The sequence below is a fragment of the Geotrypetes seraphini genome, chromosome 17, assembly GCF_902459505.1.
Source record: "Geotrypetes seraphini chromosome 17, aGeoSer1.1, whole genome shotgun sequence".
NCBI classification, from domain to species: Eukaryota; Metazoa; Chordata; class Amphibia; order Gymnophiona; family Dermophiidae; genus Geotrypetes; species Geotrypetes seraphini.
In genome coordinates this window covers 12441436-12468114 of record NC_047100.1, presented here as the reverse complement: position 1 = coordinate 12468114, position 26679 = coordinate 12441436, and the positions used below count along the sequence as shown (strand labels likewise).

At 43.0% G+C, this 26679-nt stretch overlaps 1 protein-coding gene across 1 annotated transcript in view; it reads left to right on the top strand.

The window, feature by feature from the left end:
* The window catches only part of FGD3 (FYVE, RhoGEF and PH domain containing 3), a 221874-nt gene that overhangs the window by 143708 nt on the left and 51487 nt on the right, over window positions 1-26679 (top strand). Inside the window, exons 7-10 of the mRNA XM_033926275.1 lie at window positions 7431-7587; window positions 14573-14711; window positions 19896-19954; window positions 25335-25481. Coding sequence (XP_033782166.1) covers window positions 7431-7587; window positions 14573-14711; window positions 19896-19954; window positions 25335-25481 — 502 coding nt within the window. The remainder of the gene's footprint in view (window positions 1-7430; window positions 7588-14572; window positions 14712-19895; window positions 19955-25334; window positions 25482-26679) is intronic.

Below are 26679 nucleotides of genomic sequence, written 5' to 3'. Positions count from 1 at the left end.
ATGTCTGCCGACTCCGACGCCAATGCTTGCTGACCACCGTCAACATCAACTTCGACACTGAAGACTTCAGTGCCTCCACCTATTACTTCATCTCCTTTGTCTCCATCGGGAGAAGTTTGAATGAAAGCTAAGAAGCATAGGCATACTTCCTTCTCCAGGCATATATCGGAATCCTCCCAAGTATTGACTGCGTTTGCGCTTTCAAAATGGAGGAGCACTGAAGGTAGATCACCTTTGTTACAACTGGTGTCAGAGGTGTAACATCAAGGTCACCAATGCCTCGACACCTGATACATACAGCCTGTGCTATCCGTACTGGCCACAGTAATGGTACCAGCACCATCATTACAGAATCGGATTAAAGTCCTGATCCAACAGGAACTTTCAGAACGGCTGAAGTTGCAATCGATGCAGTTACTGTCTACTGCGACTCCCAGTTCAGCCCAGTCCGAGCAGCAACATCATTGGTCATTGAAGGATCGTTTTCGGATTCCTTCATAGAGGCTTGGCATCAAGTCGACCCTTGGTTTCCAGAGTGAGCAGCTCATCCTCTCATTTGAGGCATTCACTGAGCCATCTACTCATAGATATCAGTCGACATTCTCCCCAGCCTAGGAGCACTTTCTTAACGTTCTCTTCGACTGTTGTCCTTCACCAAGACAGGGTATCGAGGAATATGACTCGGATCTTTCACAGCATTCTTCCTCTGAGTATTCAGAACTTTCTTCTGAGGAATCCTATGGGATGAAGTTAAGAGGTGATAGGCTCAGGAGTAATACTTTTTTACAGAAAGAGTGGAATATGCATGGAATAGTCTTCTGGTAGAGAAGTTGGAGACAAAAAGAGCGTGTCTGATTTCACGAAAGCGTTGACAGACATGCAAGATCTCTTAGAGGGAAAGGGATTGGGACTTGTATACCACCTTTTTCTAGTTTTACAACCACACTCAAAGCTGTTTACCTACAGGCACTTCAAGCATTTTCCCTATCTGTCCCAGTGGGCTCACAGTGAATCTAATGTCCCTGGAGCAGTAGAAGATTAAGTGACTTGCTCAGGGAGAATCACATAGATTGAACCCACAGCTTTAGGGCGCTAAGGCTATAGCTCTCATCACTACACCATACTCTCTTCCACTCTTAGAGAGAGGAGGAGATAGTGGATGCTGCAGATGAGCAGACTGGATGGGCCATTTGACTTTTATCTGCTGTCATGTTTCTATGTTGATGTTAATTTGAGGACTGGTACTACCTACACTTTAAACTCTGTTTTACTACTTGGGATCTAACTTGGTACTTGGTTAAAGCACTGCATAATATTTAATGAAATATACTTAGAACATTAAGGAATGACTAGATTTTTATTCCCAGATACTGAGTAAGTTTATTTACAATTCTGTACATGCAATGCAATAATTCAAGAAAGCGTAGGACAGGCACATAGGATCTCTTAGAGCAGTGTTCTTCAACCACCGGTCCACGGACCAGTGCCGGTCCACAGAAATTTCCTACCGGTCCACAGGGCCAGCACATGCATCAGGCCCAAAACAGTGTTCTTCAACCGCCGGTCCACGGTGCGATCGATGCGGCGTTATCTTCGAGCCAGCTCCCTCTTCCTAACGAATTCAGTGCACAAAGCCACGGGCAGTGGCTCCTACGGGCATCCTGCGCCTGAACCGGAAGCCTTCTCTATGACGTTGCAACGTCAAAGGGAAGGCTTCCAGATGAGGCACAGGACGTACAAGGTGCAATTAGTACTATTATGGTTCCTCCGATTGCCCTCATTTTAATTTTTTTGTTTCGTGAATTGGTCGGGCCTGCACGGATCGGGCACGGAGAGTCAGGTTAGCGAATCTAGCCATTTCACCTCATTCTTTCCTCCCACCGTTTTTCACAGGATTCCTAGTCTGTCTTTAATTATTTTATGGGGTAAATCAAGGCACAGCATAGAAATACCAAACAGAAGAACTTGTAAGCCAAGAATCAGCCTTTTATTTTTCTGGCTGTTCCCCCCCTCTCCCTCCCCCCCGCTCCTCCTTATCTCATTCCCAACATTTGTTGTGGCTAAAGGACAGTCTGAAGGTTGATGTCAAATTGGATTGCATTGTCTTACATGGCATTTTCAAGGGATTTACTGTGCTTTTGTGGTGTTTATTCTGTGTTAGGAGTCTCAGGGTAAAGTTCTCCACAAATGCTTTTAATATGTGAAGTTAAAAAGAATGCCTCTGTTTGCTCTCTTTTTTTTTTCTTCTTCTTCTTTGCTTTCTATAATAGAATAAGTTAACTGACAGAATTCTGCACACATTTTATTCCTGTAGTTAGGTTACATAGAAGTGTTTCATTGTAGTAGCAGCAGCATAGGTTTATGAAGGATGTCTTATAATTTTTTTTTTCTGCCGTCTAAAAATAAATCCTTTATCTTCCTGTGAAAGATTATTTCAAAACTTGTTATGCCTCAAAATCCTTTGTGTGTGTGTGTGTATATATATATATATATATATACACAGTGGTACCTTGGATTACGAGCATAATCCGTTCCAGGAGCATGCTCGTAATCCAAAATGCTCATATATCAAAGCAAGTTTCCCCATAGGAAGTAAGGGAAACTTGCTTTGATATGTTCCTCCCCCCCACCTTCCCCCCCCCCGAGGCCAGCAGCGCTGCTTCCCCCCCCCCCCCCCTGTGAACCGGCACCCTTCCCCCCGTGATCCAGCACCCCCCACCGCCGCCATCGGGCATCCCCCCGCCGTCATCGGGCACCCCCCCGCGCATGCTCAAGGCCCGGCACAGGAAGCAGATTTTCGGGCACCGGCACCAACGCACAGGACATGCTGGTGCCGGTGCCGATGCGGAGGCTACACTGGAAGTAAGAAGAGGGTTCGGGTGGGTTGGGGGATCTCAGGTTGTGGCGGGGGGGGGTGCCCAATAGCGGCGGGGGGGTGCCGGATCGCAGGGGGGGGGGGCGCTCGTACAGCGAGGCAAGCTCAGTTTACAAGGCACCAAGTTTGCGAATGTTTTGCTCGTCTTGCAAAACACTCGCAAACCAGTGCACTCGTAAACCGAGGTACCACTGTATATATATGAGGGCTGTTCAAAAAGTATCAGACCTTTATTCATAAAAAATATTCATATTCAGATACAACAATCTTATACTAATCTCCTTCAAAGTAGTCCTCTTGGGCTGCCACACACTTTTTCCAATGGTTCTACCACTGTCAGAAGCAGCGCTGGAACGCCTCTGTTGAGATTGCTCGCCACTGGTCCGTCGCATTCTGCTTGATGCCTTCTCTTGACTGAAATCTAGTCCCTTTCAGGGGGCATTTTAAGCTTGGGGAAAAGCCAGAAGTTGCACGGAGCCATGTCGGGAGAGTAGGGAGCCTGAGGAATCCACAGGGGTGTTGTGTTGGACCAGGAAACTCCGTATCAAATGTGAAGAATGGGCAGGTGCGTTATCGTGATGGAGCTGCCCACAGGTCCGGCCGTTTGCGTCTCTCAGCGTTACGAAGGTGACGCAGAACCTCTTGGTGATTTTGATGATCCTGCATCACCAAGGTCCTCACTTGGTCAATGACGATCTCATTTCTGGATGTTGAGGGCCTACCAGAACGTGCTTCACTCTCCACTGATGTGTGGCCATCTCTGAAGCAGTCGTACCACTCCTTTATCTGTGTGGTACCCATTGCTTCATCCCCTAAGGCCTGTTGAATCTTGCGAATCGTTTCCACGTAGGAATCGCTACGCTTTACACAAAATTTAATGCAGTAGCGTTGTTCAACTTTTTCTGTCATTTTGTCAAAAATGAAAATCGGACGGAGTTCACTTACACTTCCTCACTCATCGGCGGTCTGCGTGAGGTTACAGCAGTGAGGCGGGCAACGTTCCAGAACGTAAGGTAACCATTGGAGGCATTGCAGCTTGTGCGTGTGTCCGGTGCTGGAGGAGGTGAGAGCTGAAGGCAGTTGCGGACGCAACCACCGGACACTTAAGGCACAAGTTTTCCATAAAGAATCATTCTTTATAATAGCAGGGGCCTCAAGATAGTTGGTTCAAAATCTTGTCTCTTGCAGTTGATACTTTGATAGTTTTTCACTTTCTGCATGTTACACTGCTTTCAGCTGTGTATAGCTGAAATTATCAGAAGCAATTAAGGAAAGATTTATAAATATTTATAAATCTTTCCTTAATTGCTTCTGATAATTTCAGATAATCCACATTTTGGATTTGTAGGTACTTACCTCATGCAAAGTTGTCATTTCTTTAATAAGACATTAACTATTTTTTTTCTGCAGCTCTCCAAATACCTACAAATCCAAAATGTGGCCCTGCAAAGGGTTTGAGTTTGAGACCACTGTGAATGTTGGTTTGTAACCCGTTCCGAGCTACTGGGAGGACAGGATAGAAATCGAATTAAATAAATAAGTGACTGCATATTACATATTGGTGGGTGCTGTATGATGAAGCTTAGTACGGAATTTGAATGCGTTGAGAAGACCTAAGACTTCTGTGAATATTTGTCTACGTACTGAAGCTCTGCAGATTTGCTGAGCTGAATTGTTTCCACTCTGCTGTGAAAATTGCTCCAAGTTATAAATGAAAAGCAATTTGAATTGACATAAACTAGAAACAAGTTTGTTATAAAATATAGCAGGGAAATGGAAAACTGAATTACAAGTGACATTTTGGCAGTGCAGCATCTCTCATCGAAACAAACTGAATCTGCGCATACAGTGCAAGTTTCAAGAAGCCATGAAGTCAGCAAAGAAATCTTTTTAACATGATTTTAAACGATGGTAAAGTGAGTAGGTATAATATGATGACATCTATTTGCACACTGATCTATTTACTCCTGCAATAAGGAGCTTGTGGCCACCGAATTAAGGCCGCATACTATGACTACATATGTCCAGAACATAAGAATTGCCACTGCTGAGTCAGACCAGTGGTCTGTCATGCCCAGCAAGGCCGCTCACGCGGCGGCCCTCTGGTCTAAGACCATCTGGTTTGTTTAATTTCACGTGACACCAGCCAGCAGTTGAAGTTTGGGTGTGAGTGCTTGCGGTCTTTTAACTACATCAGGGGTCCTCGAGAGCCGTATTCCAGTCGGGTTTTCAGGATTTCCCCCATGAATATGCATTGAAAGCAGTGCAGGCAAATAGATCTCATGCATATTCATGGGGGAAATCCTGAAAACCCGAATGGAATACGGCTCTCGAGGACCGGAGTTCCCTACCCTTGAACTACATGGATTTTTTTGTGACTTTTATATTGTTGTTTTTATATATATATATATATATATATATATATATATATATATATATATATATATATATATATATATATATATACTGTATATATGATAGCCAAGGACTCATTAAGACACCTGAGGAAGGCATTTTTAGTTTTGCTGAAATACGGCCCGTGTCGGGTCACTTGTGACTGTTTATATCCTTTGTTGATTACTTTTATGATGTTTGAATGCTTATTAAACTACAGCTGATACATCCGATCCTGATCCACATTTTTGTTGGGGTTTTTTTGTTTAATTTCATTCCTGATTTTGATGTCATAGGTTCCTGGTTTATATTTGGACATTTATTTATACACAGCTAGAGAAATGATCAATTCCTTTATGTATACTCTACACCAGTGGTTCCCAACCCTGTCCTGGAGGACCACCAGCCAGTCGGGTTTTTGGGATAGCCTTAATGAATATGCATGAGAGAGATTTGCATATAGTGGAGGTGACAGGCATGCAGATCTGCTCCATGCATATTCATTAGGGCTGTCCTGAAAATCTGACTGGCTGGTGGTCCTCCAGGACAGGGTTGGGAACCACTGCTCTACACCGTCTTGAGTGAATTCCTTAAAAAGGCAGTAAATCCTGATAAATAAATATTACCCTCCATCAACACACTGATTTTTGGAGAATTCAGGGGCCACACAGTGTCGGTATCATCTTTTGTAATAGAATACTGCCATTTGATCAAAGCTGATTTTGCAGTTGAAAGTGATATTATACCATCTCCCTCATTTTTCCTGCTATAACTCTGCATTCTAGATTATATAAAACTAGTTTTTTTAGCCCGTTAAATTAATGGGTGCTAGACTTAGGCATTTCTTTCTTTCTCTCCGCCCCCTGTCTGTCTGTCATTTTTTTCTTTCTTTCTCTCTGCCCCCTGTCTGTCTTCCATTCTCCCTTACTTTTACCTCCCCCCTGTCCAGCAGCACTCCTTCCCTGCTCCCCCCCTGTCCAGCAGTAGCCGTTCTCTGTTCCTTTTACCTCCCCCCGTCCAGTAGTATCCCTTCTCCCTTACCTGTTTACTGCCCAGCATCCGCTGGGCCGGGCAGCCTCAAGGCTTTTGCTAGGCCGGCCCGCTTCGCATTATCGAAGTGGGCTGGCCTAGCAAATGCCTCGTGGCTGCTGCCGCTGCTGGTCCAGGGGCGAGAAGGAGAGGCGTCGTCAGAAGTCAGCCGGCGTCGTAGATCAGGGCAGGAACGTTGCTGGGGAAACCGCCGAAGGCTCCCACTGCACATGCGGCGACACGGAGCTCGGGTCAGGGATCGCGGCCGCATGAAGTTTCAACTGCACATGCGCGCTAAGGGTTTTATTATAGCGGAATACCTATCCTGAAAATTTTGTTACTGTATTTTGAATGGTTCTGGAGATAATGTATGCACAGATAAAGCAAGAGTATAAGTGACCCCTTTTTTAGGGCTGTTAAAAAGTGTCAGAACAGGCTCAGTGCTAGCTATTTTATCGTTTTTGTCATCACAATTATGAAAGAAAGAAAAAAGAGACACACTGCTTCTCATTAAAGTACTAACTTTTAAAACCAGAGTAAATAACCAGCCAGAATTTATCAATAACTTACGTATCCCATATAACCAAACTAGGACGTTAAGATCTACAGCTCACAACCTCCTTACCTCATTGAAACATATCAGCCCAATGAGGACTACAATTTTCTCCGTTAGTCCCCCCTCTCTTTGGAACAGTATCCCAAATTACTTACGAGAAAAAAAAAAAAACAACTCTTGCCAATTTTAAGGTGAAGTTAAAGATATTTCTCTTCCTTGATGCTTTTGCAACTTAAACTGTCCTTTTAAGGTCGACTTAGATCCAAGAAAGGTTTTACCTTCAGTTCCCCCTCCCTTTGTCCTTCTTTCCCTGGTGTGTTCTCTTTCTCTCTATCAATTGTAGTTCTAACCCTTCTTTCCTTTTGTTCGTCAATGTCTTTTAAATATTGCCATTTCCCCTGGTTTGTTTCTGTTTATATTGCATTTTATTTGGCGCATTGTTTTGGTGTTTTTGTACACCGCTTAGAAGGCGGTATTAAGAAATTTTAAATAAACTTGAAACGTGTCAGGTATGTTAAATTCTAATGCTTGTCTTGCTTTTCATAAGATCGTTAAAGTCGTATTTATCCTTTTAAGGAATTCAAACCCACGCATAGGTGACATACTTCAGAAACTAGCACCTTTTATGAAGATGTATGGAGAGTACGTGAAGAATTTTGACAGAGCCATGGACATGGTGAATACATGGACACAGAGATCATCTCAGTTTAAAGACATTGTTCAAAGTATACAGGTAAAAAATTAAAAAGAAACATTCGTTGCCCTTGCTAGCTGTTTGCTCTGTTTGTGTGTCTTCCTCCCATATGGCAATTTAAGAAAAGACTGTTTTCTAATAGTTGTCAGTGAAGTACTGTAGATCATCATATTGAACATATGTGTGCTAGAGAGGTACTGGTATTATTGTAAAAGCAGACTGTGCTTTTATATAAGGGTGATAAAAATTTCCCCTTTTTATAAACAATTGTTTCGAAAGAGATGCAAAAATAAATAATGTTGCATAAATGCAAAAAAGATAAGTGCTTTTTTTTATCTGGCCCTTGTAAACTTCTCCCTCCGAATCTGTGGTTTCAGTATCCCTGGATTCGGTTATTTGCGATTTTTTTTTTTTTTTTTTTTACAAAAAAAAAACAACTATTTTCATTTTATGGCTATTTTTAAGCCGTCCAAGCCTCCATGGAACCTTGCCTGGGGGTCTAGCGGTGAAGCGGGGCAGGAGCGATCTTCCTATGCTCCTGCCCCGTGCAGAGCCGTCATCAGAATGGATGGCGTGAGTTCCCGTTGTAGTCTGATGACGGCTCTGCATGGAGCAGGAGCATAGGAAGATCACTCCTGCCCCGCTTTACCGCTAGACCACCAGGTAAGGTTCCCAGGACGCAGGAGGGAGGCGGGGTGGGTGGGTCACAGCCAGCCAAGAAATAATTCACGATTTTTCACACTTTGCGGTCCGGCTCTGCACCTAACCCCTGCGCAGCGGCCGCTAAGAGAGTGAATAGAATGCTAGGTATAATCAAGAAGGGTATTACAACCAGAACGAAAGAAGTTATCCTGCCGTTGTATCGGGCGATGGTGCGTCCGCATCTGAAGTACTGCATCCAATATGGTTGCCGTACCTTAAGAAGGATATGGTGATACTTGAGAGGGTTCAGAGGAGAGCGACACGTCTGATAAAAGGGATGGAAAACCTTTCATACGCTGAGAGATTGGAGAAACTGGGTCTCTTTTCCCTGGAGAAGAGGAGACTTAGAGGGGATATGATAGAGACCTACAAGATCATGAAGGGCATAGAGAGAGTAGAGAGGGACAGATTCTTCAAACTTTCAAAAAATAAAAGAACAAGAGGGCATTCGGAAAAGTTGAAAGGGGACAGATTCAAAACGAATGCTAGGAAGTTCTTCTTTACCCAACGTGTGGTGGACACCTGGAATGCGCTTCTAGAGGACGTAATAGAGCAGAGTACGGTACTGGGGTTCAAGAAAGGATTGGACAATTTTCTGCTGGAAAAGGGGATAGAGGATTACTGCACAGGTCCTGGACCTGTTGGGCCGCCGGGTGAGTGGACTGCTGGGCACGATGGACCTCAGGTCAGACCCGGCAGAGGCATTGCTTATGTTCTTATGAATCCCGAGGGAAAAGTGTACAAGCTTTGGAAAGTGCTAATGCTTACCAAAAAATGGCTTACTACCAACCTCGCTACACTCATGTCTCTCCTCTCTTTAAATCACTTCACTGGGTTCCTATCCACCTTCGCATACAGTTCATTCTGCTGCCCTCAATATCTCTCCTCTCTTTTCTCTCCTTATACACCACCCAGAGAACTCCGTTCCTCAGATCAATTGCTCTTCGCTGTACCCTTCTCCTCCACTACCAATTCCAGACTTCATTCCTTTCATCTAGCTGCCCCCTAGGCCTGGAATAAATTATCCGAGTTTGTCCTCCAAGCCTTTTCCCATACCTTGTTTAAAAGCAGACTGAAAATCCACCTTTTTGATATAGCCTTCAATTCATAACCCTACTCCCCACTGCCCACCAACCAAGCCAGCAGATTTACCGTTCTCCTTAACTGTATCCATGGCATCCTGTTTGTCTATCTTGTCTGTTTAGATTGTAAGCTCTTTTAAGCAGGGACTGTCTTATATGTTACTCTGTACGGCGCTGCGTACATCTGGTAGCGCTATGGAAATAATTAATAGTAATAGTGTGAAGAGTTTCAGTCTTTGGGAAGCAGAGCTGAGATTGTGATGTCATAATGCCTCATTCCACCAATAAGAGCCAACCTAATCAGTGATGTCACAATGGCTTGATTGTCCTGTACTCCCCTCTGCCCTCCAAACCAGCCAGCAGATTAACCGTTCCCCTTAACTGTATCCATGATATCCTGTTTGTCTGTCTTGTCTGTTTAGATTGTAAGCTCTTTTGAGCAGGGACTATCTTCTTTGTCTGGTAGTGCAGGGTGCACTGAAGGGTCCCATAGTAATTCTGGAATGTGCATATGCTACCACACGCTAAAAAAAAAAAAAAATATATATATATATATATATATATATATATATATATATATCAATTTTCACAGTTGTGGCATGTCAGGGGGACAGAAAGTGGGTGTCTGTTTTAATGGCCCAGTACTAATGACAAAATTAGCATATGTCAAACACAAAATCAAGAAAGGCAAAAAAACCCTACTGAAAAATCAAAAATGATAAACAACAAAAAATGTGGGGTGAAATAAAATATTACTAAAAATAATAAATAATTCATTAATCAATACTGAAAAGAGTGGTAAGGCTCAGCTTTCATTCAAAACATAAAACTCATTTGTGGTGAGACCTCAGAAATTCATTCCCCAACTCACTATAGGGCAGCCTAAGCTGATCCATTCCGGGGATTAATTTATCAATCACCGGTCAATCACCACAAGCCAACCGTAATGCAAAATCTTGTCATGTTAAAACAATAAATATTGCAAATATTCTGTAAACATTATAAGTGTGTAACTTAGCTTTGAACAGCAATGAAACTTCACAATCGTGATCTTAACGGGGCCCGTTTCGCCCGTGGCTTCGTCAGGAGATCAAGAAAAATGACTATAACTGAACATGTTCCAACCACATTTAACATCCAGTGACCAATTGGCAGAGAGCTTGATTTTGACCCGTGTCACTATGCAGTCATCCTCACTAGGACTTGTGCTCCATGAAGACCACGGGAACTTCTGCCCTGTAATGGCGTCAGCCTGAAAAAACGCCTTGGCAAAACTAGTTTTTGTGTGTTTTTCATTTGGACGTTTTGTTTTTTTTTTGTTATTTTTAATGATTCAAAAAGATAGACACACAGAGCATGGCTACATCCATTTTCAAAAAAACAAGATAGGCATTTTGCAGTTTTGAAAATGGGCATGTTTGGTCCTGAAATTTTGTGCGTCCTCTGCAAGACGTCTGAATTCGGATTTAGAAGTCATATTGAAAATGGCCCTCCTCAGCATAAGAAAGGCCAGTTTCAATCGAAGCTCGAATGAGGAGGAGGAAACTGCTAGGCCAAAAATAAATTTAGAAATTTTAAAAATTCAAATAATAATAGCTGATATTTTTAGGCTCAAAATTTTTATTGAAATTAAGAAGTATATCACAATAACAGATATATAAAACTTAGCAATAGTCTAGTAACTGCAAAACTTAACCACTCCATCTCCAACCTGTTGACGGCAACGGGCGACTTCAAAACTTTTCGAAAAGAAATCAAAACCCTACTTTTCAAAAAATTTATCCAGATATCTTAACCCAACCCTTCCCCCTCCTCCTAGATAAATTCTCCCCCAAAACCTCCACTTAAATAATCTCTTCCTCCCCAAAACACCAACCCTGAAATGTAACGGAATCTTATTTGTACTCTTAACTGTAATCTATTTGTTATATCACACAGTAACGTACAGCCAATTTAATATCCAATTTGCAAGTTCTTCCAGAATTAATCCAGGTACCTCTCCTCCCTTGTAACCAAAAAAAAAAAACAAAAACAAAAACTGTTTAACTTCACTGGAAATGTCCAGTTAGCTCTTTTGTAATCCGCCTTGAACTGCAAGGTATAGGCAGAATAGAAGTCCCTAATGTAATGTTAGGGGTATGAGAGAGCCTATAGTGATAGAAACAATATAATTTGAGTAAATCTGATTTTAATGTTTTCTTAAAATTTTTTTTAATAGTCATATTTGATTATGAGTCAGTTTTGGTTTATTTTCGTACACATCCAGGAAAGGGGGGGGGGGCTATTTCTGTCTTAATTTGACTTTTGAGTATGTCCACCGGGGGTGGGAGGATATTTTTAATCTGAATAGGGTAAGGTTATTGTGATAGTCTATAGGCTCCTTTTACAAAAGTGCGTTAGGGCCTTAACGCGCGGAATAGCGTGCACTAGCCGCTACCGCCTCCTTTTAAGCAGGCGGTAATTTTTCGGCTGGCGCACGCTAAAAACGTTAGCGCACCTTTGTAAAAGGAGCCCTATGTTTCTGTGTTTTATTGAATAATCATTGGGTGGGGGGAGAAAATGGTTGGTTATGCATATTTGTAAGTTGAATGCGCTTTTATTAAGTTATTATATGATATATATTTGTGTATTGCACTTTTGAAGTTTAGAAAGTCAATAAAGAATTAAAAAAATTAAATAAATAGTCATTATACCTGATTTTTTTTTCAATTGCATTAGCTAGCTGTAGCATTGGTTCTTGACTGACTGCCCTGGAGGTTTAAAGAATTTTCCCTCTTCATTGATTTCTGAAGAGGAGTGAGGGTGAAGTGTTTCTGTCTAGAAAAACCTAATAGCTGAAAGCAGCAGGGAGTAGTTTGTTGATTTTGATAGGATTTGGCACTGAATGCTGGATAGTGAATGTGAGCAGGTGATACTTCTCTATAGTAGAGTAGCTCCTTTCTGTGGGTATATTTAAGGGAAAGATCTCTGATACTGCCGTTTGGGTTTCTGCCAGGTACTTGGGACCTGGACCGGTCACTAATGGAAGCATTGGTCTGACCCAGTATGGCTCTTATGTTCCATTGCATGCTGTAGTTTTGTTTTAGGGGATGTGCACAGAAAATGAATGAGCATCCCTGAAGTTTTAATGATGACAGTTGCAGAGACTGAAGGCTTTTACAACCTAAATTTTTAAAAAATAGGATAAGATCAAAGAAAATGTAAATATTTTAATATGCAATACAGCATGCGGCCCTGTTGGCAGGAGGAAGTGAGCTTCCCTCCTGCCGTTTGCTCTTCCAAAGGTACGGGGGGGGTGTCCGGGGATGTGGGAGAGAGGCCCAGGAATGGTGGGGGGAAGTGGGGGGGGGAGCGGTGCAGGGATTGGGGAGGTTCGGGATATCAGAGGGATGTAAGAGGGATGTTGGGGAAGGGGTGTCCTGGCAGGTAGAGTCCCCATTAGCTGAGCTTATGGGGATTCCTTCTGCCGTGATCAGCTGATAAGAAACCTACGGCCTAAGAACAGAACCTTGAGGCACACCACTGGTAACATCCCTTTCCTCAGCGCAATCTCCAGTGATCACTACCATCTGTCACCTTCCACTCAACAAGTTCTTGACCCAGCCCATCACTTTGGGACCCATCCCGAGGGCACTCAGCTTATTTATTAGACATCTGTGTGGAACACTATCAAAGGCTTTGCTAAAATCTAAATACCCCACATCTAGCGCACTCCCTCTATTCAATTCTCTGGTCACCCAGTCAAAGAAATTAATATATTTTATTTATTGGGATTTATTAACCACTTTTATGAAACAATTCACCCAAGGCAGTATACAACATGTTCAATTCAACATAAAACATAAGAACATAAGAATTGCCGCTGCTGGGTCAGACCAGTGGTCCATCATGCCCTGCAGTCTGCTCATGCGGCGGCCCTCTGGTCAAAGACCAGCACCCTAACTGAGACTAGCCCCACCAGCACACGTTCTTGTTCAGCACGAACTTGTCTAACTTTGTCTTTAAATCCCTGGAGGTTGTTTTCCCCTATAACAGCCTCCGGAAGAGCGTTCCAGTTTTCTACCACTCTCTGGGTGAAGAAGAACTTCCTTACGTTTGTATGGAATCTATCCCCTTTCAACTTTAGAGAGTGGCCTCTCGTTCTCCCTACCTTGGAGAGGGTGAACAACCTGTCCTTATCTACTAAGTCTATCCCCTTCAGTACCTTGAATGTTTCGATCATGTCCCCTCTCAGTCTCCTCTGTTCGAGGGAGAAGAGGCCCAGTTTCTCTAATCTTTCGCTGTACGGCAGCTCCTCCAGCCCCTTAACCATCTTAGTCACTCTTCTCTGGACCCTTTTGAGTAGTACCGTGTCCTTCTTCATGTACGGCCACCGGTGCTGGACGCAGTACTCCAGGTGAGGGCGCACCATGGCCCGGTACAGCGGCATGATAACCTTCTCTGATCTGTTCGTGATCCCCTTCTTTATTATTCCTAGCATTCTGTTTTCCCTTTTTGCCACCATCGCGCATTGCACGGACGGCTTCATCGACTTGTCAATCAGAACTCCAAAGTCCCTTTCCTTGGAGGTCTCTCCAAGTACCGCCCCGGACATCCTGTATTCGTGCATGAGATTACCGACATGCATCACTTTACACTTTTATGTGAACAGCATAATAGTAATAAAAAGACCAAATATAAACATAAACACAATGAGCAGGCTTTCACTTGCTTCCTGAAGTAGAGAGAGTCTCAAGTTAGTCTGAAGTTAGCCCTTTTGGGGCTACTCTTGAGAAGGCTCGCTGTAAGAGTGAAATTTACCTATACAGGCTAAATGTACTAAGCTGTGTCCACTTTTCTATACAGAGATGAAATGGGAGCATTGATGGTCCCTGGTGCTGAGTGCAGGCTAGGAGGGAAAGCATTCTTTATGCCTCCAGTAACCAGCAGGTGGCACTATGAGACCAGTAGCTAGCTCCTTTTAGCCATAAGCCCTGACTATATCATTACATCTGACGAGTGAGCAAAAAACACATGAAGCAAGGGCATCGTTTGAAAATAAAGTAAAGAATCTTATGGTATATTTTATTTCACAAATTGTTTTCTGATTTTCTTCACATTTGTTTTGACAATGATACAGACCCCCACTTCTGTTATTACAATGCAACGCAGTACTAATGACAAAATGTGATTTGTTGGGAGGTTTTTTTTGGGGGTTTTTTAAGTAACTGCAATGTTTTGGTGGTTTTTTGTGCCTGCAGAAGGATGATGTGTGTGGAAACCTGACATTACAGCATCATATGCTTGAACCAGTACAAAGGATTCCTCGCTATGAGCTTCTTCTAAAAGATTATTTAAAGAAACTTCCTGAAGATTCCCCAGACAGGAAGGATTCAGAAAGTAAGTTAGTTTCCTTTCTAATCTTAGAGAGCTGAAATAATACTGTCTTTACTGTATTGTAAGTGGGAGACTTCTTAATAAATGTTAATACACAAGAAGAGAGCATAGAATGACTTATGTCCCAAATGCTGCTAGACCAGCAGTGAATGGGATGAAATACATGTTGTCTTGTTGGAAAAGATACATAGATAGACCTGTCACCCTCCTTCTCTGTACCACAAGAAGGTGGTGAGGTTTTCCCATTCCCTGTGCCAATCAGGGCAGGGGCTTAAGTGGCTTTTTGATACTCCGTTACGCCTGAGTAATATTTTATTTATTTATTTTACAAATTTATTACCCGCTTACAATTTAAAACATACATAGAGGGTCATTTTCGAACAGAACATTTATGTCCGATTTGGACGTTTCCGGCAAAAGTCCAAAGTTGAGGACCAAAAAATTGCCATTTTTGAACTGGACATTCAATTTTTTTATTTTTATTTATTTTTTTTGTAAATCTTTATTAAATTTCCAAACTACCATAGTGCAAACAAACAATTTCAATATACATAAGTTTACACAAAATGCACATTAAACTTATAGACATTCATGTATAACTATTTCCCCCCACCTCCCCACCAAATAATCAGAAAAAGTACATAACTACAGGAAACCCTCCATATATTCCCCGAATGAAATTCCAATGCAAAACCCTCCCCCCTCCCCACACTGGATGTGTATGCTTTTTTAAAATTGTCTAATTGGATGTCTTGGCCGCCAGAATGTCTAAACCGTCAGGACATCTAACTTCATAACCCATTTTCAGCCACAAAACCGTTCAAGTCAGAAATGTCTTAGATGAGCACCTAATTAGTATTATGAGTGCCAATAAACATGGACTCCTTTTCTGTCCTGTTGTTCCTTGCTTTATAACAATAATATAAACCGAATCGAGCCCCAGTTTCTGGGGATGATTCGGTATATAAATGTAAGGATTGGATTGGAAATGTCCAAATTGGCACCATTTAGATGTTGGTGAGGGCAGCGTTGTAACGGATTGACCACATAGACATGCCAACAGAGCAGTGGGGCACCTTAGAGGGCCCTGCTGTGAACTGTACTCAGAGGATGGCATCTCACCGTAACCCCCTTATAATTTATGCTGAACCCTCCAAAACTCCCTGAAAATGTACTACACCCACCTTATTGCTGCAGGTGGCACCTATATGGCAGTATAGTAGGGTTTTGGTGGGGTTTGGAGAGCTCATGGTTTTCCACCATAAATGTAGTGGTTAGAATGACTTATAGGCCCGACTCCTCCTCTCTATGTTCAGTAACCCACCCACCTGGCTACTTGACACCTGTGTGATGCTCTACTTGGTTTCCTTATACTAAATGTACTGTTTAATTTGGATGTTTGGGGGGTTGGAAGGAGTCTATTACCACTGATGGAGCATGGAGGGGGGGGTCATTACTTAATCCCTCCAGTGGTCATCTGGTCAGTTTGGATGCCTTTTTGGCACTTAAGACGCTTCTAAAACAGGTCTGGCCTAAAACATCCAAGTTCTGTCCAGGATGTCTTGCAAAAGGTTTGATTTATAGCCATAAGACATCCGAGTCTAAACTGCCCCAAAACATGCTCCTTTATTAGTTAGACATTCTGGAGGGGAAAAGCGTGTCCTGCAAAACATCTTATCTTTTTTTTTTTTTTTTTGAAAATCAGCACTTGGATGTTTTAGCGAGAGAAACATCCCAGTGCTGATTTATTCGGGTTTTTGGACATTTTGCAGTTTTGAAAATGCCCCCAGTAGTAATTTAAAACACACAACAAATATATTACGTACAAAAAGTACAGATATTTCTCAAATATAGCCATCATAAGTTTAACATCTCATATCACTTCAAATCCTTAAGAGAAGGCCTCAGCAAACAAATGAGTCTTAAGCTGCCTTTTGAATCGCTGGAAAAAGCTACAACAGCACATACCCAGGAAGAGCGTGTCACAATTTTGGACCCATTAAGAAAAAACCACAGTGAGTTATGTATCTTTTGATTATGCCCACCATGGCTCTTTACACCTGCATTGTGAGGCCATAGAGCTTTATGGTCATAGAAACACAGAAACATGATGGCAGTTAAAGGCCAAATGGCCCATCCAGTCTGCCCATCCACAGTAACCATTATCTCTTCCTCTCTTTAAGAGATCCCACGTGCCTACCCCCACTTTCTTGAATTCAGACACAGTCTGACTCCACCACCTCTTCTGGGAGACTGTTCCATGCATCTACCACCCTTTCTGTAAAAAAAGTATTTCCTTAGATTACTCCTGAGCCAATCACCTCTTAACTTCATCCTATGCCCTCTCATTTCAGAGCTTCCTTTCAAATGAAAGAGACTCAGCTCATTACATCACATAGGTAAACATCTCTTATCATATCTCCCCTCTCCGGCCTTTCCTCCACAGTATACAGATTGAGATCTTTAAGTCTGGCCCCATACGTCTTATCACAAAGGCCACGCACCATTTTAGTAGCCTTCCTCTGGACCGTCTCCATCCTTTTTATATCTTTTTGAAGGTGCGGCCTCCAGAATTGTACACAATATTCTAAATGAGGTCTCACCAGGGTTTTATACAGACACATCAATACCTCGTTTTTTTCCTATTAAAAACAAAACAAACAGCGCTGTGAGTGTTTGCCCCTTTAAAGAAGACTATCTCGATGCAGCAAGAAGATGGAATCAAATCAAAAGAAATGACTTTCACACTATTAAAAAAAATAGTGCAGAGGACTATTTAGATTAGTTAGTTTTGCATGAACCAGCAAGTACAAATGCAAACAAATCATAGAGGCGGTAAGTTACACATTCTGCGTAGTATGGCAGGTATAACTCTAGCCCCCATACTAGGCAGTCTAGATGAACCATGCTGGTCCTTATCTGCCACTATGTTATTATTTATTTGTGGTTTTTTATTTATTAATTTAAAACATTGTGCGCACCATCAACCATTCTGAGCAGGCTACCATAGAGATGCAAAAGAGCATAAAACCTGCAAAAACAGACCAGCATACCACAAAATACCTCTCTACGTAGCCACCCTTAGCCACCACTTTAGAGCAAAAACTATACCCTGCTAATAAAGAGAATTCACTTGCTGAAAAAAATTAAAGCTGGTTTCCTAAAATTAGCCATTGCCATTTCCATTCACATACTGGTTGGCAGGGTATTCAACCACTGGGCCCCAGTGTAACCTGCATGACCCTGCAGGTACAAACCTAAACAAATAAGAGCATAAGAATAACCATTCTGGGTCAAACTGTTTCTCACAGTGGCCAATCCAGGTTACAAGTACCTAGGAGAAACTCAAATAGCAGCAACATTTCATGCTAATGATCGCAAGGCAAGAGGACATTTCCGAGCCAATGTAAGGTGGGCCTGCCACATAGATGGAATTTTTAGCAACCATGGACCTTAGGGCTCTGGGAAGCTCATAGATTTTCATTGGTGCTTTTCCATTTTTAAAAGTCTTAGGGATAATAATCAAAATTTTAAACTGTATTCACCATACAGCTGGGATACATATAGACATACTGATAACAAGGTTTTCAAGGTTTCAAGGTTTATTAAATATTTGATAAATCGCTATATCTTTATACAAAGCGATGTACATTAAAATACAATTAATTAAGATAAAAACATACAATAAATATATAAACATTAAATATTAGACAAGACAGACAACAATTGGGAGGAAAGGGAGGTTAAAGTTACATATCTTATAATAAGAAACACATTTAAGGGTAAAACATTGAGGAGGTAGTAAAATTCTTGAAACAAAAAAATTTATATTAAAAAAGAACAAAATTTTTATGTATTAAAAATCTTTTTAAAAAGAAATGTTTTCAAAGATTTCTTAAAAGAGGGAATGTCTTTTTCATTTTTTATATATTGGGGCAATGAATTCCACCATTGGGGGCCCACGACCGAAAACATGTCTAATCTACGGGTGCCTATAATTTTTAAAGATGGAATAACTAATAAGTTTTGAGAAGATGACCTGAGTGCGCGTGCGGAACTATAGGGAATCAGCATTTTAGAAATGCACTGAGGTTCTTTGAAAATCAAGTTTTTAAATAACGCATAAGAACATAATAATAGCCTTACTGGGTCCATCAAGTCCAGTAGCCCGTTCTCACAGTGGCCAATCCAGGTCACTAGTACCTGGCCAAAACCTAAGGAGTAGCAATATTCCATGCTACCAATATAGGGCAAGCAGTGGTTTCCCCCATGTCTTTCTCAAGAGCAGACTATGATATGGTAAAATAGGTTTTATTTTGGAGATGATGATGTTAGGCTGTCTGCTATTCTTTGGTGATAAATTTTTCACTGGTTTAAACATGCAAATACACTTCCCCCCTCAATATTTGTAGGGGGTTGGGAGCAAAGCCGGCCCACGAATAACAAAAATTTGCAAATAACTTATAGGGCTGACTCTGAGCCACCTCCGGCTCCCTTCCGCCTCCCGGACCTCTCCATAACCTACTTAGGGCCAACTCTGGCCCACCCTGGCTCCCTCCCGGACCCCTCCATAACTTACTTTTTAACGCCTGGCTGTGAAGAAAGGCAGGAGCGATCTTTGTACGCTCCTGCCCTATGCAGAGCCACAAATAAAAATGGCTGCCATGACTATAGCGGGAACTCATGCCAGCCATTTTTGTTTGCGGCTCTACACACGGCAGGAGCGTACAAAGATCGCTCCTGCCCTACTTCACCGCTAGACCACCAGACGTTAAAAAGTAAGTTGTTAGAGGGGGGTCCAGGAGACTGGAGGGAGGTGGAAGTGGTTCAGAGTTAGCCCTAAGTAAGTTGTAGAGTTTTTAAAAAGTAAGTCTGGGAGGGGGAAAAAACCGCAAAATGATCGAAGTTGCAAGTGCCGAACTCACGAATATTGAGGGGGGGGGGGAAGCGTAAATGTTTTTGTTCTTGCATGATTCTTAAAACCATATATAATGGCATTACAAACATGAGGACCAAAGCATTACATGCACTCTTATTGCCCCAAATAAATATTTAAAAACAAGATGACCCTAAAGAGAGTAAGTAGCATCTGTCTCGTGTCCACACCATTCCTAGATCAGAACTGTGAAAAATGCCTGGCTGGTGCCTACTGACTTCCATTCATAACTTGTACAATCCCTATTACAGAATCACTGGAGCTTATTTCCACCGCAGCAAACCATTCAAATGCAGCCATCCGCAAGATGGTAAGTAGAAATTATGTACTTTCCTCCAACCAACCTGCTTAGTTGGATTTATGGTTTTTGGCATCACCACTTCCCCTTTCAGAGTGCAAGAAGAACAACATCATTTCCAGTCAGATAATCTGTTGAAAGGCAGGAGCATCCCACAAGCTAGAGTTTAATAAAGCTGTTTTAGAGTATTGTGTAGTATTTATTAACATTAACTATTTTATTATGAAACATTAAAATGCAAGAAATTAATTTAGCACATGAGCTGCTATGTGGTTTGGGTGTCTCAGTATATTCTTGACAGGAAATAGCCGTCATGTCTCTTGCATTAAAAAAAAATACTGTGGCTGCTTTTCATGTTTCCTTTTGTGCACAGTGAGACAGACACCTCATTTCCTCTTAGTGCAGGCAAAAAAATAACCAGCTTATCAGAGCACTTGTCACCTCTTATTAAGAATCCACTCACTTCTGTGTTGTATTATTTGTTTGTTTGATAGAAATCATTTTTGAGGCCCCCTTTACTAAAGTGAAGTAATTTTAGCACCTAGCATGTGTTAAGTGCCAAAAGAAACGTGTGTACAATAAGTACAAAGACTTAGGTCTCCTTTTACTGAGCTGGCGTTAGTTCTAGCCTTGTAGCGTGGGTTTAGCGTGCGGGGCAATCTCCTACCCATTCCAATCCTATCAAAGCCCCTCTCCCCTAACTCTGGGATTAAAATAGCTCTACTCCTTCTTATATCCTCTCCCCAAGGTCAGACTGATTTCTCCCCCTATGACCTCAGTCCTCTGAAGACCCTCGGGTGTTACCTAGGGGCCTTCCCTGGTGAATTTAAGCTTTCCTCCCTTGGAGTTAAGCTCTACAGTTATGCAGACGACATTACAATAGTAATTCCAATTGTAGCTTTTTCAAAGGATACTTGACAATTCATACTCACTATTTTAGAAGCTGTAGAAATATGGATGAAAGATTTCAGACTGAAACTTAATTCGAATAAAACAAAAAAATTTTCCTGGCTTCTCCCTCAAATAAGATCAAGGAGGATTCCATAAATTTGAATAGAATAAAATATGGGAACTGGGGAAGGTGGGGTGGGGAGGAACAGACGGGGAAGGTGGAGTGAGGAGGAACAAATGCTGAAGGGAACTGGGGAAGGTGGGGTGGGGAGGAACAGGCGCTGAAGGGAACTGGGGAAGGTGGGGTGCAGAGGAACAGACGCTGAAGGGAACTGGGGAAGGTGGGGTGGGGAGGAACAGACGCTGAAGGGAACTGGGGAAGGTGGGGTGGGGAGGAACAGACGCTGAAAGGAACTGGGGAAGGTGGGGTGAGGAGGAACAGACGCTGAAGGGAACTGGGGAAGAGAGAGATTCAAGACTATGGGGGGAGCGGAGGGAAGAAGATGGGTGGCAGACCAATTGGAGTGGGGGGTGGAGGGAGAGATGGAAGGGAGAGGCACAGTAACAGAGCATATGGAAGAGACAGAGAAGGCAGACAGTGGATGTAAGGAAATGAATGAGAAGAAGATGAGCAAAGCCTTTGGCCCCTCCCTCCCTCGTGTCATACCCAGTTCCTGCCAGGGCTGTGGAGTCGGAGTCGGAGGAAATTTCGGGTACCTGGAGTCGGAGTCGGAACATTTATCTACCGACTCCATTTTTGAACTTGGCCTACCAATCACGAGCGATTCTTTCAGCTATAGCACCCACTATATACACAGCACAAATGTTGCGAGCAGCTTCTGCGGCCTTAGAACCTTGATTAAAAGCAAAAAGAAGGTGGTGTCGAAAATGCTCATTTCTCTCAACTTGACATTCCATTTTAACGATCTGAAAATGAACCAGTGCTGTGGAGTCGGAGTCGAGGAGTCGGAGTCGGAGGAAATTTCGGGTACCTGGAGTCGGAGTCGGAGTCTGAAGTACAAAAAAACTGAGGAGTCGGAGTCGGAACATTTATCTACCGACTCCATTTTTGAACTTGGCATACCAATCACGAGCGATTCTTTCAGCTATAGCACCCACTATATACACAGCACAAATGTTGCGAGCAGCTTCTGCGGCCTTAGAACCTTGATTAAAAGCAAAAAGAAGGTGGTGTCGAAAATGCTCATTTCTCTCAACTTGACATTCCATTTTAACGATCTGAAAATTAACCAGTGCTGTGGAGTTGGAGTCGGAGTGGAGGAGTCGGAGTCGGAGGAAATTTCGGGTACCTGGAGTCGGAGTCGGAGTCTGAAGTACAAAAAAACTGAGGAGTCGGAGTCGGAACATTTATCTACCGACTCCATTTTTGAACTTGGCCTACCAATCACGAGCGATTCTTTCAGCTATAGCACCCACTATATACACAGCACAAATGTTGCGAGCAGCTTCTGCGGCCTTAGAACCTTGATTAAAAGCAAAAAGAAGGTGGTGTCGAAAATGCTCATTTCTCTCAACTTGACATTCCATTTTAACGATCTGAAAATGAACCAGTGCTGTGGAGTCGGAGTCGGAGTCGAGGAGTCGGAGTCGGAGGAAATTTCGGGTACCTGGAGTCGGAGTCGGAGTCTGAAGTACAAAAAAACTGAGGAGTCGGAGTCGGAACATTTATCTTCCGACTCCATTTTTGAACTTGGCATGCCAATCACGAGCGATTCTTTCAGCTATAGCACCCACTGTATACACAGCACAAATGTTGCGAGCAGCTTCTGCGGCCTTAGAACCTTGATTAAAAGCAAAAAGAAGGTGGTGTCGAAAATGCTCATTTCTCTCAACTTGACATTCAATTTTAACGATCTGAAAATGAACCAGTGCTGTGGAGTCGGAGTCGGAGGAAATTTCGGGTACCTGGAGTCGGAGTCGGAGTCTGAAGTACAAAAAACTGAGGAGTCGGAGTCGGAACATTTATCTACCGACTCCACAGCCCTGGTTCCTGCCCATACCCTTGTTAAGCAGCTGACGCAGGTTTTAACAGATGGTAGATGTTAGCCCAGATCCATGCTAGCCTCTACCATTCAGTAAACTCTATTCTATGAGTAAATCCTTAAGGCAGCTTGCTAAAAGGGTCTCTGCATTAATTGTTTTTATTTCAAACATAATTTGATAGCAGGCTGTTCTACATACTTCAGAAGCTGTAGAGAGATAAGATTTTCTTTAATACAGTGATGCCTTGGAATCCGAACTTAATCCGTTCTAGAACCCCGTTCGAGTTCCAAGACAATTTTTCCCGTTGAAAATAATAGAAACTGGATTAATCCGTTCCTGGGTCCCACAAACTCAAATTTTAACAGTAAAATACAATGGATTTTAAGGTAAAATATTAACAAATATTCCAAAGCAGAGTTCGGATTCCGAGGCAAAAATTTACTACAAAAAAAAGTTCGGATTCCAAGTCGTTCGAGTTCTGGGGCGTTTGGATTCCGAGGTACACACTGTATTTATTTAAAAGATTTCAAACCCACTTAAACGTAAATGGTTTACAAAATGCAAACGTAATTATCATATACAAATAAAGCAAAATTATAGCAGGACTTTAAAGCAAATAATACAGATAAATTTTGGATACTAAGTGAAATCCCACTGACAGAACAACCCCTCCCCCCCAAATCCCTCTCCCATATGTTATTCAGGCTGCATTGCCTCATTATGGATCCTCCTTTATGGGTTAACTGTGATATCTATTTTGGACCCCCCAAAAGGTACAAAATGAGGCTTAAATTTCCCAGACAAAATGTTTATTCTTCAATGTCCAGGTTAAAATCTGCATGATAAAGATTTCCCATATCTTCCTTGTACATTTTTACTGTTATCCACTTCTTATCAAGCGGAATATAAATGACTTAAATAAATTAAAAAAAATAATTCTCCGAGGGAGGGGTGGCGATGGGGGGAATTCTTTTTCAAAAATGGCCAGTTGTGCATTTGGCTGCTAATAATAAGCACTGGACTATGTTTTGGGTGTTCCTGGCGTTTATTCAAGGAACAATTTCTCCAGACTCTACTAGTGGGATAGTGGTTGGCATTGAGGTCTCAGTAATAGCCAGGATAGTAGCTAACACCTAGAGAATGACATGGGGACAAATATTTCCCCCTCCCATCCCAGCAAGTTCTTTTCCTGTCCCTGGCCCATTCCTGCAAGCTCCGTCCTCATCTGCACAAGCCTCAAACACTTTAAAATCACAAGTAGCAACATTCTAGAGCTCGGATTGTGATGTCATAATGCCTCATTCCACCAATGCCTAAGCTCCGTCCTCATCTGCACAAGCCTCAAACATTTTAAAATCCTAAGTAGCAACATTCTGGAGCTCTGATTGTGATGTCATAATGCCTCATTCCACCAATGCCTAAGCTCCGTCCTCATCTGCACAAGTCTTAAACCCTTTAAAATCATAAGTAGCAACATTCTAGAGCTCGGATTGTGATGTCATAATGCCTCATTCCACCAATGCCTAAGCTCCATCCTCATCTGCACAAGTCTTAAACCCTTTAAAATCATAAGTAGCAACATTCTAGAGCTCGGATTGTGATGTCATAATGCCTCATTCCACCAATGCCTAAGCTCCGTCCTCATCTGCACAAGTCTTAAACCCTTTAAAATCATAAGTAGCAACATTTGTCCCCGTGTCATTCTCTCCTAACACCCTCTTTCCAATACCCTTGAACTGCAGAAGTACATTTAAATAATTCTAGCACATTTTGTTGCGCTTCTGTATATGGTACACGAGTCTTTGCAGTTGTTACATCTCGTGAGCTTCGGGATGGCCTGATCCTAAATGTGTTTCCTACTTAACAAATGACAATATGGCCGAGTTTCCATAAATAGATTTCTAAAAATGGCATTTCGCCAGGCTAGCAGTTTTCATGCACAAATGCCAACTCTTCTAAGCACAAGGGCTACTCTCAGGTCTGAGCAAATACCTTCACTGTATCCACCAGCTTTTCAATATGATTGATATGACCTGGAATTTTGTATAACAATTTTATTTGTGGTTGGCTAAATCAGATTAGATTCAGGTTAATATTCCAGCAGGCGAGAGCTTAGTTAGCCATTGCACAAAGGATCTCTTTTACTAAAGTACAGTAAGCACTAGTGTGTACTTGTTGCACATTAAAAAGACTTTCTATGGTACATGCACTGGTTTCCAACAATAAAAAAGCCAATTTGCTGTGCATGCTACACATTAAAAATATTTTACATAAGAATAGCCTGCCCAGGGGAGCGAGTGGGCGGGTAGGGAGGAGGAGGGGTGCTATCACGCCTTTAGGAAGACTGCGCCCCCCCCTCTTACTACGTTACCGCATGTTAACCACAATTCTTTGCTATGTTTTTGACACTTGAATATAGTATGGCTGTATATAGCATGGCTTGAATATAGTATGGCTTTGAGAATAAAATGCACTGATTGTGAGATAATGTCCGCAGGAAAAGATGCATAAGCTATTGGAAGTATATGAACGACTTGGAGGTGAAGAGGACATTGTTAATCCTGCCAATGAACTTATTAAAGAAGGCCATATTCAGAAACTCTCTGCCAAAAATGGTACAGCTCAGGATAGGTATCTATTTTTGGTAAGTTTTTTTTGTACCACTGTTGTGGCAAGGCCTAGGATGATGCGACTCCAATCCTACAGAAGCTTGTTTGGCTTCTAGTTGAGCAGCAATGTATTTTTAATGTATTACCGCTGGTATATAAATCTTGGAATGTGATGGGTCTTTGGGCTAGATTCCAACCACTTAGTGACCCGATTTCCCTTCGACCCGATTCACTAACCTCTGTCCCAATCCGCGCATGCAAATGAGGGGGAACGGCATTCAAATGTAGGCAGGCAGCGATTCACTAAAAAAAAATGAGGGACACCAACTGGGTTGACCGATCCAAAAATAAGCAACTGCTGAGGTCCAGTCACTCGGGTCCTTTCCAAATGCCCTGCCTTCTACCGCCCTGCTCTCTGCCCTGCTTCTCTGCTCTCTGCCCAGATCTCCTGCTCTCTGCCTCCCTGACTCTCTCTCTGCCTCCCCGTCTCTCCTGCTCACTGCCTCTCCAACTCTCTCTCTGCATCCCCGGCTCTCCTGCTCGCTGCCTCCCCGACTCTCTCTCTGCATCCCCGGCTCTCCTGCTCGCTGCCTCCCCGACTCTCTCTCTGCATCCCCGGCTCTCCTGCTCACTGCCTCCCCGACTCTCTCTCTGCATCCCCGGCTCTCCTGCTCACTGCCTCCCCGACTCTCTCTCTGCATCCCCGGCTCTCCTGCTCACTGCCTCCCCGACTCTCTCTCTGCATCCCCGGCTCTCCTGCTCGCTGCCTCCCCGACTCTCTCTCTGCATCCCCGGCTCTCCTGCTCGCTGCCTCCCCGACTCTCTCTCTGCCTCCCCGTCTCTCCTGCTCTCTGTTTCCCTCGACTCTCTCTCTGCATCCCCGGCTCTCCTGCTCGCTGCCTCCCCGACTCTCTCTCTGCATCCCCGGCTCTCCTGCTCGCTGCCTCCCCGACTCTCTCTCTGCATCCCCGGCTCTCCTGCTCGCTGCCTCCCCGACTCTCTCTCTGCCTCCCCGTCTCTCCTGCTCGCTGCCTCCCCGACTCTCTCTCTGCATCCCCGGCTCTCCTGCTCGCTGCCTCCCCGACTCTCTCTCTGCATCCCCGGCTCTCCTGCTCGCTGCCTCCCCGACTCTCTCTCTGCATCCCCGGCTCTCCTGCTCGCTGCCTCCCCGACTCTCTCTCTGCATCCCCGGCTCTCCTGCTCGCTGCCTCCCCGACTCTCTCTCTGCCTCCC